This window comes from Pygocentrus nattereri, chromosome 13 (assembly GCF_015220715.1).
Source record: "Pygocentrus nattereri isolate fPygNat1 chromosome 13, fPygNat1.pri, whole genome shotgun sequence".
NCBI lineage: Eukaryota > Metazoa > Chordata > Actinopteri > Characiformes > Serrasalmidae > Pygocentrus > Pygocentrus nattereri.
The window spans coordinates 23,376,315-23,391,605 of NC_051223.1; the positions used below are offsets into that span (position 1 = coordinate 23,376,315).

The 15,291-nt window shown below is 38.6% G+C and overlaps 1 protein-coding gene across 9 annotated transcripts in view; it reads right to left on the reverse strand.

Moving 5' to 3' along the window:
* The window catches only part of camk2g1 (calcium/calmodulin-dependent protein kinase (CaM kinase) II gamma 1), a 74,627-nt gene that overhangs the window by 10,891 nt on the left and 48,445 nt on the right, over window positions 1–15,291 (reverse strand). For 3 of the 9 annotated variants that reach the window (XM_017681623.2, XM_037544087.1, XM_017681628.2), the window contains exons 7-17: window positions 13,463–13,565; window positions 11,186–11,269; window positions 10,852–10,946; window positions 9,241–9,363; window positions 8,779–8,862; window positions 8,476–8,518; window positions 7,828–7,890; window positions 4,509–4,552; window positions 3,548–3,634; window positions 1,677–1,721; window positions 1,344–1,389 (exon numbers count right to left, since the gene is read on the reverse strand). In XM_017681623.2, coding sequence (XP_017537112.1) covers window positions 1,344–1,389; window positions 1,677–1,721; window positions 3,548–3,634; window positions 4,509–4,552; window positions 7,828–7,890; window positions 8,476–8,518; window positions 8,779–8,862; window positions 9,241–9,363; window positions 10,852–10,946; window positions 11,186–11,269; window positions 13,463–13,565 — 817 coding nt within the window. Of the gene's footprint in view, window positions 1–1,334; window positions 1,390–1,676; window positions 1,722–3,547; window positions 3,635–4,508; window positions 4,553–7,827; window positions 7,891–8,475; window positions 8,519–8,778; window positions 8,863–9,240; window positions 9,364–10,851; window positions 10,947–11,185; window positions 11,270–13,462; window positions 13,566–15,291 lie in introns of all 9 variants that reach the window. The other 6 variants (XM_017681621.2, XM_017681627.2, XM_017681625.2 and 3 more) reach the window with 3 other exon arrangements.

Here is a 15,291-nt window from a genome sequence, read left to right on the forward strand (position 1 = left end):
GCATAATGGTAAGTTTACTAGCAACCTGCAAAACACTGACATATTCTAGTAAACATTAGACAACTAATGTCAGCTGATACCATTAGATAATGTGTCATGAGCTCTCTGCCTTAAAAAAAGCTTGAAGCCCTTGCTAAGCTTGCTCCTCTCAAAAAATGAAAATTGATTAAGTACATCTCCTATGGAAAAATTAAGCAGATACATTTATGACGATGTACAAACATGAGTTTTCTACATTTTAATTTGTAAACAGCAACACTACTGTAATGTTTTCCCTACTTTTATAACTTTGGTTGCATCAAATACAGAAATGTGAAATGGGTCTAATCACAGTTGAAATAATACTGGTCATCAGAATATTTAGCTCCTTACAATCAGTACTGATCACATCACCATAGTCAGGCCCTACTGTTTATTCAGGTTAGAGGTAACTAAGGACAGGAAATAAGAGAAGAATGCCACACCAGTACATGATTGCACCCTCATAGAGAACAATGTAAAACACTGACTTAAAAAGTACTTCAAAACATGCTAATAAAAGTTCACAGCACACAACCTAAAACAGCACAACACTATTTGTTTATATTTTATATTCATATTTCACAACAAACACTAGAGCTGAGAACAGACACAACACACACACACACACATACAAAATCTATCACACAAATACAGAGGTACATCCAAACGCAACACACAACATCAGAGAAAGATGTGTATGTGTTCATAGTGCATGTGTGTGCCGGTCTACACAGTGCAGCTTCTTGTGCAGTAAGTGTGAAAGTGATCTTTTATTTATATAAAAGAACGTGTGAGAGAATGCTTTACCTGATTACCACTAGATATTATTTCTACATCTCATATCATCACATATCAGCAGTGTGCCACTGACTCAGCCAACAATGCCATACAGCTGTAAGCCATATTTAACTCTACAGGGGAGTAGTCATGTGTGTGCGCATGCCTTACACACAGCTACAGATATAGATCTACCACCAGGATACTTTAATCTCTCTTCTGTCAGCCCAGTTGAATTAGACTGAATACTGGCATTTATGTTATGTGCTTACACAACATACTATCTTACAATTTCAGGGGGTTTATCAACACATTATACGTGACCATTTGACTCAAGGGTAGACTGATGAATCACAGGCTATTCCAGCTAACAGCCGGCATATCTAAAGCCTGTGTAATGCAGCAGAGCTTTTGAAGTTCAAATGATTGTAATAGAAGGGCTTAACATGGAGAGAGATTGCCATTATCACAGCAGCCCTCAATGCCATGAGGCCACATTGCTGGAGGCATGCATGGGAAAAAAAAAGGTTGGGTACCTTTCCTACCTTTCATATCCTCTTCCTCATTGGTGTTACAGCTCTCTGTGGAGCCCTGAGACAGAGTGACAGGAGAACAAAAGTGACAGAGTGAAAAAGAGGGTAAAAAGAGTGAAGAGAGTAGAAAGGCAATTGAGAGAGTGCGGAACAAAAAATGGGACAGAATCATGGCAGAGAGAGAAAAATATATATTAACAGATCAAAATCACAACAAAACAGCTGATGTTTGTAAATGATGCAGGTAAATAAAGTATGCAAAATGTACGGTACGATAAATGTGTACAGCATGCACTCACTAGTTATTTCCTGCTCTAAAGAATGCATACAGTAAAAGGTGCTCACCTTGGTACCATCTGCTGGGTTGTGCACTACTGTAGTCTGCGGCTCCTGCAAGATTTAAAACCAGCAATAACAATTAGATTGTCACATAACACTCCTCCCCAGAGGAAATGTACTACAACAAACCTCTGACCAACACACAAACTCCATGCAGTGCAGTCTATATAATGTTTAATGCAAGTCTTCTTTTTATTCACCAAAACAGTCTAACCAACTAACAGAGAGGTAGTCGTTTTTCTGACTGATGTCCTTACATTCTGCTCCCTATACTTTACAAAAGAAACCAAATACATCTGTGTATGTGTAGTGTCATGGACGGCCACATCAAAGGTTCCTTTCTAATGATGGAGCATTACAAACTGAGCTGCCTAACTAGCCAATATGAGCAAAGGCATTAAAAACAAACTGCAAAGGACAATTTCAATTTTATGCTATTTTTAATGCATGGCTCTGATCAGCTTTTTCTGTATGACTTCCATATATGTCAACATCAGCCCTCCAAAAGCTGAAACAGAAAAGCTGTATCTGTGTTTTATGTCTGTGCCCTGTGATGAGCATTAGACTGCCTGCGGGTCTCCAGTGGGGTGAGAGGTTAACTGTGTGCTTTAATGGCTTGTGTTGGGGGTCCAGGGATGCTCTTTGCTCAGCTGCCTGGGCAGCATGTACATGCACAGTCCATTTCAAGTGTCAATTCACTTTCCTCTGCCTGGCCTGGGCCTCCAGGGTACCCAGCTATCATTTCTGGCACTGAGCACAAGAAATGACCGTTTTAAAGCAAGGAAAATGCATCTTCACTGAAATCTAGTTAATGTAGATTTCATAAATCTACATAAATCTTCCAGCCCCATGTTAAACGTTTTGGTTGAGACAGAGAACACGATAATTTTTACTCGTTTTCTTCATTTAGTTGACGCAACACTTACATGCCAGTGCTCAGTGTCCTGGTGATAAAACAGATTTACTGTAGTTCACAAAAGGTACTTATTTTAACTGCTTGTGAAAGTTTGCTAAGTCACTCAAACAGAAGTTACTTTTAAGAGGTGTTCCATCAATTTTTTCAAACAATCTGCAAGATTCAATCGATGAGAGGCAATAAATAAATAAATCAATAAATAAATCAATAAATAAATCAATAAATAAATGAATAAATAAAAATACATAGTAATACATGGTTTGATGTGAAACAGTACACTGCAGAGAAATTTACTGGCTCTGATTTTCTTTACAGTAGTGGTGACAGGAACTAGGAATCATGACATCCTCAACAGTCATTTTATAAGCTATTAAAAATGCTATTTGTGAGTTTTTATATGTATTGTTGATAATGATAAATTAATAATAATTCTGAAAAAATAAGATTTTGGGTACTATTTTACCTAACAACTTCTTGTGACACTCTGCCCTGCATTCATTTTAAAACATGTTTTGCATCAAAACCTTCTCTCAAAACTATCATAAAGCCATGTTTGTCATCAGACTATTCATAATCATTTTGTGTAATAACATTCTGTGATGTAGCTTTAATAGGCATTAAATGCTTTGGCCGTCTGGCTCCTACCACCACTGCTGTGAACATTTTGACTCTTTAAAAATGCAACAGGAGCTATCTTAGGTGGAAACGGTGCTTAAAACATGGGCTAGAGGAGAACAGCAGAACACAAAAGTTACACATGAAGCCATACTTGTACTATTGCATGCTAACAAAACATAACAAACAAGTATATATATATATATATATATATATATATATATATAAATAAGTATAAGGCTGTAGCTGACAAGACAATGAGGGCCAAAAACAAACTTGACAAATGACAAAATGGTGGCATCTACAGAGCAGCACACTAGGCATGGAGGAATGCAGATTAAAGTACCATTGGTGTAGAGGAGGCTGTGTTGCTCTCCTTCAGGGCACTCACTACGGCACTCACTACACTGTTTTTAGTGTTGTTTGTCTGGGGCTGCAGCAGAGAGGAAACATAACATTTTTCCTTTTCAGATAGATAGTCAGCAGGGACGTGCTGTGACTGGCATTCATGTATAACAATCATTTCATGAGAAAATGTTAAAAACAAACTAGGCCTTTAAATTCAAAATTCATGAGCATACATATTTATTATAAAACCTCTAACCAGAGTCTCAGTGTGGGCACAAATTACTTCAGAACTTTTAAGGTGCACTATTACTTTTATTTAATGTTTCACATATTGAAAATTAAATACTGGAGCAAAAATTATTTCAGGAAAATCAATCAATTTCAGGAAAAGTCTTTCTTGAGCCAAACACTTGTAGAAACCCTAGCTCTAAATTTATAGATGCCTTAAAACAGATATTCTGACAGAAGCTAAATCATTATAGGCTTCTCAAATAAGATAATCTACATCACTTTGTTTTTGCTAATTCCATTAGCGAAGGGCAGCAGTACAAGCAATTAACTCTGTTAATTCATTATTGGTAGCAATGTTCTCAGTCACTATTAAAGAAGATACAGATAAGATTAAACAAGTAATGGGGCTTTTGCTTTCAGGCTCTGCTATTGTTGTTCATAACAAAGTAAAAGTTCTTGTGCAGTTGTTTGAGCCAACATGATTACATATAGACAATGATCTGGTACAATCTAACCAGCTGTTGAAACTTGTTTAAGAAACTCAAAGTTCAAAGTGCTCATTTCAAAGTTGATGTTGAAAAGGATTATAACTGTGGAACATCTATGTAGGTTAAAGGACAGTTACAGAATTAGATTAAACTAGGGAAAAAGAGAAGACCACCTGATAAGTAGTAACATTAAGTAGAGAGTAGAGGGAAAGTCACACAGAACAATACTTTAGCTCTTACCTTAACCCCATCTCCAGATTTTTTGTTGAGTAAACTTTTGCATGCTGTAAAGAATGAAGAGTCTGAATTAGTATATATACACCCAATGAAAGCCATGATCATGGCCATCAAACTGATGCACTGGTAAAAGGTAGCAAAAGGTTTTTGACCGTGACGACCAAAAACCGTAAAAGTTCCTGAACTTCACTTTTAATTGCTAAATTCAGACTTTAATGAATCACCCATTTCACACTGACCCTTGGACAGATAGAGAGAATAAAACTGTTCTCCTTTTGAGACTACAGGCATAATGAAGGAAAATCACAGCTAATATATGCAATTGATTTCCTTTAACTGCAACCGTGATTTCCCAGCAGTCTGATTTAGAGGTCTTGAAGCAGTGTAGGTGAGTGAGCCTCGATACACTGTAGATTACCTTCCCTGCTAATGACATGGCTTGTGCAGGGCTTTAGCAAATCCGTACAGCAGTGACCACTTTAACAGCATATTAACAAACACAGGTAGCCCCAATAAGTTCCTTACCTTCCATAAACAAGTGGAAAGGAAGGATGATTGGGAGAAAGGCAAGATTGAGAGAGAAAAACAACAATCAACAGGGTTGCAGAGAGAAAGGCGTTTGGAGCTGGAAGGTTTCATTTGTTTGGCAAGCCTACTGGTGTTACATGCTTTACTCAATATGATGTGAAAGGTGCTAGTGGTGGGTGAAATTTACCATACAGCCAGCCATGCAGTGCCAACAAGGTAAGACTACAAGTCCCATAATGTTTTTGAAGGAGGGACTCTCCTAAACAGGTAGTCATCCACTTTTTTATCAATTCAGTGCTGTATTGTGTGTAATAAGACCTGCAAGCCAAGTCTGAAAAAAAATGCATTCCTCCCTTCTTTCTCCATTCAAACAATTCAATGGAGATAGGACTGACAGAAGTATGCCATTTAGATCAGTCCAAAGTCAGGTTGCTTTTATATATCTAGACTTTTACATACAACAAGGAAGGAATGCTGTCTTCAGACAAAATGTCTTCATAACTACCTTCCTTGTGTCAAAATGCATCTCAAAGTTACACCAGGTGAAAATAAAAGGCAAAATGTTGGAATCTACATTTGGTTTACAACACAGTAGTTTTTTCATGCTTTAAAAATGACACAAATTTCCAAAAACATAATAAAGACACAAGGAGGGCATTCTGAAGAACTGAGGAAGAACAACACTCCTATGCAAAAGGTCTTATAAGATAAGGATATTTTTAGACCATTTGCAAGCAAACCAACAAAAAACAAATAGCAAACCGTTATTTTATTTAGCATATCATGATTAGAACAAAACCATAAACATGCTTTAAATCTCTCTTAGACAAAGTCTTATCTTAAACTGTCAGCAATTACTCTTTAAAGTCTGTTAGTGAAGTGAAGAGGGAGAGACAGATGAGAAAGCTTGAAGCTGTGTCCTTATTGGTCAATATCTAAACAAATAGCCTATTGTCTGCAATGAGATGAAGTTACAAATATATCAAACACTTACTGGGTATGGTTGAAACTTGGTGGACAGAGTTCTGACAGGATAGCTCCAAAGTAATTAATGTCAATCACCACTACAGTAAGACTAATTATCTAAGAAACTCCCACACCATGCAGGCCATACAATAGGTTAGCCTTTACTGTGGGAGAAAAAGCATTGAAACTATAACAAAAGCTCTGCAGTGACCAGATTTTACATCAATATGACAGGAAGAAAGTGCTTAAAATGTTGAAAACTGTGTAAAACAAATTCTACGTCTCATCAGATCTTCAAACAATAATCATCACCCAAAGTTTTGGGTGTCTGGCACCTGTGTGCTCCCCAGTGTCTCTCCACACTCAGTAGAAAGAACAGCATCGTCTGTCTGGCCTCCAGCGGGCCTTGTTCCACGCCGACCACCTGGCGCGTGCTGGAGCCCAGCACCACTCTACACCGGGTCTGACGGTTGGCAGCAAGCCAACCCCGCTCCTGCCCGTCCATGTGGCACACACCCCCCCGCGCTCTCAGCAAGGGGGGTACAGGTTGCAGGGAAAAAGAAGGGGCAATGATAGCTAGGGCTCAGGCTGTGGAGGTCTGCTTTGGCAAGGGATGAGAGACTCCAGTCTAAAAACTTTGATTTTCCACCAAAAAACGTTTTAACCTGCGCAGTAGGGCCCAACTAATGTGACCAACACCAGCAGCATTTTTAGAGTACTAAAAATTCAGAGTACAATTTATCGGGTTTCTATTAATTACCTCTTATTTTCTTTAGTTTTTGTCAGTTGTCTTCATAGAAAGGTTTTCTTTTAATTACAGCAACTTCATGCTTAAGGCTGGATGTTATATAAGTTTGTGTTCTTTATAATATAAATTGTGTTCATTATAATGTGAGTCAAGAAGCACTAGCACAAATATCGACAGGACTTCTGGCAGTTTTCATATCGGTTGTGCCCTACTGTGCAGTACTCTGAGCGTGCTGTGATAAGAAAAGAAAATAGATTGGGGTTTCTCATCCCAAGCTAAATCAGATGCTACCTTAAAGTTTCCACAATATAAGCATGAAAAATAAGCAAAGAAAAATTCAAATATATAACCTCAGGAAAAATAAAATAAAAGACAGAGAGGGATAACTCCAACCAAAGCAGAAGCAGAGACATTCACTGCTCTTCCTGCCATGCAAACAGATAATGCATGCTGGCTGGTGGTGGGGTGTCTGGCAACGGTGATCGTTAAAATTAATGCAGTGCAGTAATATTGATCAGGCTCTTTCGCCTGGAGCCTTGCTGTTCAAATTGAAGTTGAAGTAAAGAGAGGGACCATTGAACGAAGAAATGAGATGTCCCTCTGTTCACGTATAAAGAAAAGCCAGTGCGTGCTAGTAAGGAGCAAAATAGTAATTTAAAGCTACAGAGGGCTGAAAAGATGCATCATGTTTAGACTGGAGACGTGAGGTGTGGGTCTGCTTTCTGTCTAGAAACGGCAAAGAATGTCTTGTCTGAATTAAAAGCTAGAGGACAGCGTCAAGCCCAAAATCACTCATATGACAGTAAGGCATGTTAATTTTCATAGGTGTGATTGACATGTGCATGGTGAAAACAGGCAGCACACTCATTATGTGAACCTGAGAAGTCTTCCGTTCAGAACTAGCACTGATCATTCATGAACGGGAGTGTGCATGTGCTGTGATGGCAGGCATGACAGGCTTTCACTGGCTGCATGCTGACTGGGTGGACTAAAAGGGAGGAGTCAGGACTGTGGGGTCTTAGAGGACAGGGCTCGCTGGGCCCCCCTGGTGGTGAGGCGAGGAGATGCACTCTCACATACCTTCCTGTGCAAGCGCGGCAGTGCTGGTGGTGGGAGCAGCAGGGCTGGTATGCTGCCGGCCCACTATTGGACAGAGAGGCGTTCAGTTGGACGGAGCTACGAAAAATTGTAACCGCCTGAGAGAAAGTGGCCTATAACTTTCTCTGTGCAATGTTAAAAATAAATTCAAGCTTGTGTAATACTTTACTTCACTATGGTAAAAATAGAACTGTGCAGGAAATACAACCTGTTACCCTCTGTTATCAAAGACAAGACAAACACACTGTCTTGAACCAAGTAAGGATGTAAAAGATGACCTGGCACTTTATCCGGTTATAAATATTGGAGCAGCTGAATGAAAGACATATTAATCAAAGGCAAGAAATCACTGAATGCATGCAATCACCAGGGCTATGTGTTGGGGCAAAAGGAATGTTAAGACTCATTTTTTATGCTGCTTCAACTTCAGCACAATTTTTCTGTGTCCCAGCACATCTTAAAGCACAAATCGAGCAATCCTAGCCCAGTGGCTTACAGATTCCAACACGTTCTCACACGTACCGCCAGAAATACACAACTGTTTCAAGTAGTTTTGATTGGAGCACTAAGGAGAATAGCTTTGTCTGTGCCTTGGGATCCTACCTGATTAAGAGCAAGAGAAAGACCTACCTGAAAAGTTTCTGGAAACGAGCATAGTGGTGAGGATAGCTCCCTGAGTGGAAAAAGACAGAGAAAGTGTTAGATAGACTGTGTTGTATTATACTTAAAGAGGAATTCCACAAATGTTACCAAATTTATTTATAATTAAAAGTTTAGGATGCAAGCATCATCCTTCAGTGTGAAATACCATGTTCTAAATTTAGAAAACTTGGTGGATAATCTTGAAAATTATGTCCAAACTTCCAAGAAGTAGTGGGACAGAACTAAGGTAGAGCAGAAAACACAACACATCTCTGAAAAAGACAACTGTACCTTGAGTTTTCTCCGAGCATTGAACTTGCGCAAGCACTCCACAGTCTCCTGGCGATGCATCATGGATGCCACTGTTGATCGTTGCTGAACATATACAGTGGGAAAGAAGGGAAGAAAGATGAAGTGCATCTATCTGATCGTATTTCAAAGCATTTAAACCAGTATATACTCCGTTTGAAGATCCTAAATATTATCCAAATGCTATATTACCATAATATATGCCCTTTAATACTAATACTAAAGGAACAATATCAAAGGGTACTAAAAGGTACTAAAAGGTACTAAAAGGTATTCGGTTTCCCTCCTGAACCTTCTTTCTGATGGTTAGTGGATTCGTGAGCTATGATGGCTGGATCACAAATTATTAAAACTCCAAAAGCGTCTGAGGCGCTGGTGAGTTTTTAATGGATTTCTGTAGCCCGGGGCTTGTGGGAATTGTAGTTCTTGGCAGCAATTACTTACGCAGACCCATGGGTGCTTCAGGGCCTGCTCAGCAGTGATCCTCTTGGCTGGGTTGATGGTCAGCATCTGGTTGATGAGGTTCTTTGCCTCAGGGGTGACTGTGTCCCACTCAGGCGAAGGAAACTGGGGAGAGTTGGGGAGAATCACACATGAAGTGTGGGATATGTAATCTGTATGCACAAGAGTAAATGCCTCAAGTGCTTTTCAGACAGCAAGACGCAGACAGACAGACACACAATGCATAATTTCAGCTAGAGGCTAATCAAATAAGGGGTATGGCAGGGAAACGAAGGGTCACGCTGTGTCACTGCATTTCTTTTCCACTCCAGTGATTTGCCACGCTACGGCCACGGCTGTTGTTCAAATCATGTAAATTCAGAACATTAGCGCTTCATGGCTTCACTGAGACAAGCTATTAGCTGAAGAAGACACCGATACCAATTAGCCAGTTTAACTTATGTTGTGTGCATGTTCCCATCTCTCTCTCTCTGACACTTTCAAAGAGCTTCTATGGTAAACAGTTTTAAGGAATCCAACCATTTTCAGCTCAGTTTTGACTTCAAGCTGTACATTTAAGTTAATGCTTATGTCCAAGCATACACATTCTGATGATGGTTTTTCATGAACAAACACAACAAACAACCACACGCATACACATTCACACCCACAAGAGGCAGCCAGCTCTGCACGGTAAGTCATCTCTCTGCAATGCGTCAGGAAAAGCATGACAGGATCAATAGCACCAGCACAGCTCTCAATTGCACCCAATCAAAAATTAAGCAGCCGGCTTGCCAAACCACTCAGTCCCAGCTGCAACACACTTACACAGCCAGATTCAGAATTATCTGAACTGAGCCTAGTGATGGTTAACAGAGTTATGGATTAAAAATGTTCTACATGTTGGAAAACGTTGGAAAAAAACTTGTTCATTTACTGGTTTATTGCACACAAATCATAGCAAGACACTAGTATTCCTACATATAAGCAAAACTGATTTTTTTTTTTAAATGCTGCATGACATCTGACATTTTTGCTTTATACTGGAGACACCACACTTATTGTACCTAACATAGATGAGATTTTTTTTAGAAATGTATCATGTCTGTACAAAAAGCTGTCTATTAAACATCATGGTTCATGTGAAATAAACAATTCTGTCTTTTCTCACTTGATTAATTACTGCTTTATTGCCAAATTAAAAATGAAATTGCACTAGAACCATAAGTGCACTTTAACATTTGTTTTTTTTTTCCCCACAAAGATTAAATGTTAACTTGCACACTATCACACTGTTGTGTGCCTCTGCATCTGCTTCAGTGTTAGGATCTGTCTTAATTTCCTGAAGAAAAAGTGCACATCAACTACCAACCATCATGCCTGTATTACATATGATCATTCATTATTTCCCCCTGAAATTAAGGAAAAGCACTTGGGAGGGAAAAAGAGGATCATATTGTGCTGCAGAATAAAATGTGATTGCCTTGGGAGGAATTCATTGCATATTCTTTGACATTGCAAGGCCAATAAGATAAGAATTTTAGGCTGGCTTCACTGAACGCAGAGGGTGGGCTCCGCTCATTAACATCTTCTCGAGGAACAAACTACACTCACATCATAAGCCCCAGCCTTGATCTGCTGGTACAGCTTGTGCTGATCTTCATCCCAAAATGGAGGATAGCCCACCAGCAGAATATATAGGATCACACCTGTGGGAGAAAAAGATAGAGAGAGAGAAAGAAACATACTGATAAGTATGTACTACTGAGCTGAGTTGTGGATGAATAGAATCAGCTGTATGAATTTTATGCTTGTTGGAATAACTGTATGAAATAGCTAATATAAAACAGAATCTGAGCTATGAAAAAGAACAAGAAAGTGTGCATTTATAAGATAAAAAAAATATATCTTCAGACTAGGCTCTGATCAACATGTGAGTAAGACTCACCACAGGCCCAAATATCCACAGGTTTCCCATAGGGGTCCTTCCTCAGAACCTCTGGAGATAGGTAGCCAGGGGTCCCTGCAAAACCTGCCCCCGAAAATAACAGCAAGGTGGCCCAAAGCAATATGTATCAGTAAGCTGTTAAATAGTTATGTGACACCCAAGGTATTACAATAATTCAAGAAATTTAAATATTTGGCGGAACTTGTACAGAAAAAACATTTGCGCAAAAAAAAAAAAAAAAAAAAAAAGAAAACGCACAAAATGAGTCACTACAAAACATCTTCTAAAAACAGCCATTTCAGATTAAATGACAACAGCTTTCCATTCAATGGATTCAAACTGCCATAAATACATGAAGAAGAGACCGGTCAAAGAGGTTTGGGTCATGACTAGCTGAGCTGTTCAGGCAATTTAGATATGTTGATATGGCTTGTGCTTAGGCCTTCACAGATTTTACACAGAAAGGTTTTTTTTTAGTATCTTAAGTATCTTTTGCACCTTTTTTACTGGTAAGCATGGATTAGCCCCTAATCAAAAAGATCATCAAGGAACAAGAGGAGGTCCCTTCTGTCTAACAGTAAATCCTGTAAAACTTTACTGTAGGGTAGAGCAGGACATAAACTAGAGCGTGGAAAAAATGTAAAATGGATAGTTTATGAAATTAAACATTAGTATAATAAACAAGTAGAAAGAAATTTTAGTCATTGTCTCATAGCAAGGTCATCTGTGTATTTTTACAGCAATTGGAGAGATACTGCTTGAGATTAACCCTGAAGACCCTGTTGTTATTCAATAAAAGTAAGTGTTTTTGATTACTGAGTTCTGTGTATAACTTACAGAATGCGTGACTATGTCATTTTATTCACCGTGTTAGTGGCTGTAGTAAGACCATTTTGAAGAATAAAACACAGCGAGGGCTAGCCAAGATAAAGTACAGCCACCACATGGCGGAATTAGTTGTCACTTAGTGCCACTAAGCCTCCTAAAATAAATTCCATGTCCCTGAACATAAATGTACAATAGTGAAATTTTTGGAAGCACATTAATCAAATACTCTATATTTTATTTACATAACACCTATATTTTAGCAATATCTTGTGGAGATCTCTTGTTCTACTTCATGTACTCAAAAATACATTTACCACATTGAATACACTCTTTTCATTATGGATTTGATGACATTGTGTATTTAGGTAGGAAAGTGTGTCCACTTCAAACAACAGATGTGCAGTGAATTCATGGTGTTTTGCATCAATTTACCAGACTTTTTAGCAACTGTTAGCATTTGCTTCCATTTCAGTCTGTTACTGTTAATCCCACCTATAGGGGTAGTTTTAACCTTTTCACTCCTGTCACATTTAGCTGAACTATCCGTGTACATTTGGTGCTGGATAAAACATTTTTCATTTGTAGAAGGTATGTGTAAGTTGATTGAATAAAAAAAATACTAATCTTGTGTAAATACTTCTAACATTTTTGCAAAAACCTAAATTTGTTAGGTTGCTTGTTCTACTGCTGTGATGAGTGTGTGGTTTAAGGGCTGCCTCTACTATGACCCTAGCAGTGTTTTACACACTCACTACAGCAAAATCAGCCACAAAAAGCAGGTCAGTCCCCACAGAGTGGTAAGCCAATAGGCTGTCTCCGTGATAGCATGCTGGCAGGGCTCCTAAGGAATCACTGCTGGACATTAGGAGACTATGAGAAGCCAGTTGAACTCAAAAGGCTACCTAAAATGAGCTTTATCCTACACTTCCCTTTACTCATCTATAATTTTGGTCAGTAATTCCATCTTAATCTTCTATTTTTATTAACGTAAAAGGAAGCCTGTATCTCAGGATTTCCGACTGAGAGCATGTGTGTCTATTCAACAACCAGCAGGGGGCCACAGGGCCTGAGAGAGGTTTGATTCAGTATGTGTGTTAAGATTAGATTTTCTGCCTAAACTGGAACGGCTTTCACAGCATGAAGGAGTTGGCCTGAAATCCAGTGAAAGCTTGTTTGAAGCTAGCTTTTCTGCCAGTGTGAAAAGGGCTCACTTTTGCTCTGACTTCCCCTGCCTATTTCTATCTTTATCCTGGCCTTCAAGAAATGAACAGTGTTTTTCCCAATACATTTGGTAAAAATCAGCAGGATATAATATATATATATATATATATATATATATATATATATATATATATATATATATATATATATATATATATTTAGGATATAAATTAAAGACTTCAGAATGAATGTGAGGGCATGTAAAATGTCAAACATCACATCTCTTACCAAACCATGCTTGCTGATCACCCTGTACCTCAATGGCCAGGCCAAAGTCAGCCAGCTTCACTGCCGCTCCCTTCATCTTACTGGCCAACAGCAGGTTTTCAGGCTGCAAGTAAATAGACAGAGATGCACAGGTGTTAAAACTGAAGAATAACATAAATCAAGTATATATTAGGGCCTGACCAAAACACTAGTTGACCACTAATATCAATCAATACAGTGGTCATGCAGATTTATCAGTACAGACAAAGTGCCAGCACAGTGCTTGTTTTATATTGTAGCAGAGATTTCTGTTGTGAGAAAATTCATTCACTTCTAAGGGCTTGATACTTATGTCCCAGTCTTTAAAGAGACCGCTGAGCTGGCAGTCCCTCTTGCTCACGTATGTGACAGCAATTCTGACTAAACTGCTCAATATGAACCCAAAACCCTCAGTTTCAGTTAGTAAAATGCATCCAACCATGAGGATGACACTATACCAAGAATCTTACTTTGAAGGGAACTTATGTCGAATAAGAAAAGTCAAAGCTTATTAACAACCATGAACAAAATTCATAAAATCCCTTCCATGGCTCTACATTTACTGAGATTCAGCTGTTTCAGTTTAAGAAATGCAACAACTTAAAACTGACATCATATTTGCCAGATGAAAAAGTATGGAATGCTGTGCGTGTCTATGTTGGGGGAAATCCTTCACATTCCTACCCAAGGCAAAATAAGGGCTTGTAGTCATAAACAGAGCTACTTGCCTCATGCCCTCCCTCTTAGAGTGGGTGGAAACTCTGCAGTGTAGAGTCATAAAAAATAAATGGAGGAGAGAGCAAAAGAAATGGCTCTCTAAAGTGGAGGAGAAATCACAGTTCAGTCATCACCTGGGCCTCTTAATGCCACCACTCTTTACTTCACTGCCAAGAGCCAAACACCATTGTGTTTTATAGACAGAGCCAAACTCAGTCCAGGAGAGCCTGCATGCTTGGGTCTGTTACAAATTTGACGTGGTTTCTTGCAAATGTAGATTTCCACAGTTACCAATTTAATATTAATAATTTCCAAGCAAGAAATAACACAATGCAAGTGCTTCAAAAAGAACCCAATTTTATCCTGCTAAACACCTGTCCATTCATACTCAAATATGTGTTCTATGTGAAATAAGCAGTGGGGAACCCTCAGGGCCTTCTAGGTCTTCAGAGAAGGCCTAATGACTTCTGTAAAATAAAATTTTTAAAAACATGTCTGTAATTTTTATTTCATTTTTATGCTGGCAGATACAGCTAAACAAGCTCTCCCATTGGTTAGGGCTTCTGGTGCTTTTACCCCCTTTAACCCCTGATAAGAAGTGACAGTGTACTTAAACACATTTTGATTTACAATGCATGGAACAAATATTGTATTTAAAAAAAAAAGTCATTCTAGGCCTTTTGAAACTCCTAGACACATCTCTGACAGCATGTACATGGGGTGTACATGGTTTTGATATTTATGGCTAAAAACTGAAGACAAGCTTTATTGTTTCATCACTAAAATTATTTAAAGTGAAACTATTAAACTATTACAAGTGAACTTGAACACCTTTGCAATAGGTTGGAGTTTGTGAAAAGGAAGCAAAAAGACAAAATTTGAAATCCACAGCTCATGAGATCACTGGTAAATATATTTTTATGAATGCATTCCATACGGATTTCATAATTCTACTCCATTAATGAACATGTCGTATTAATGACTACATATGAGCAATTCTTGGATATGCAGCGAATCCCATCTCCCTGAGCGACAACATCAGCAACAGTTGTCATAGCCCTTCCATCACCATAGCAACCAGAAGGGCACATCTC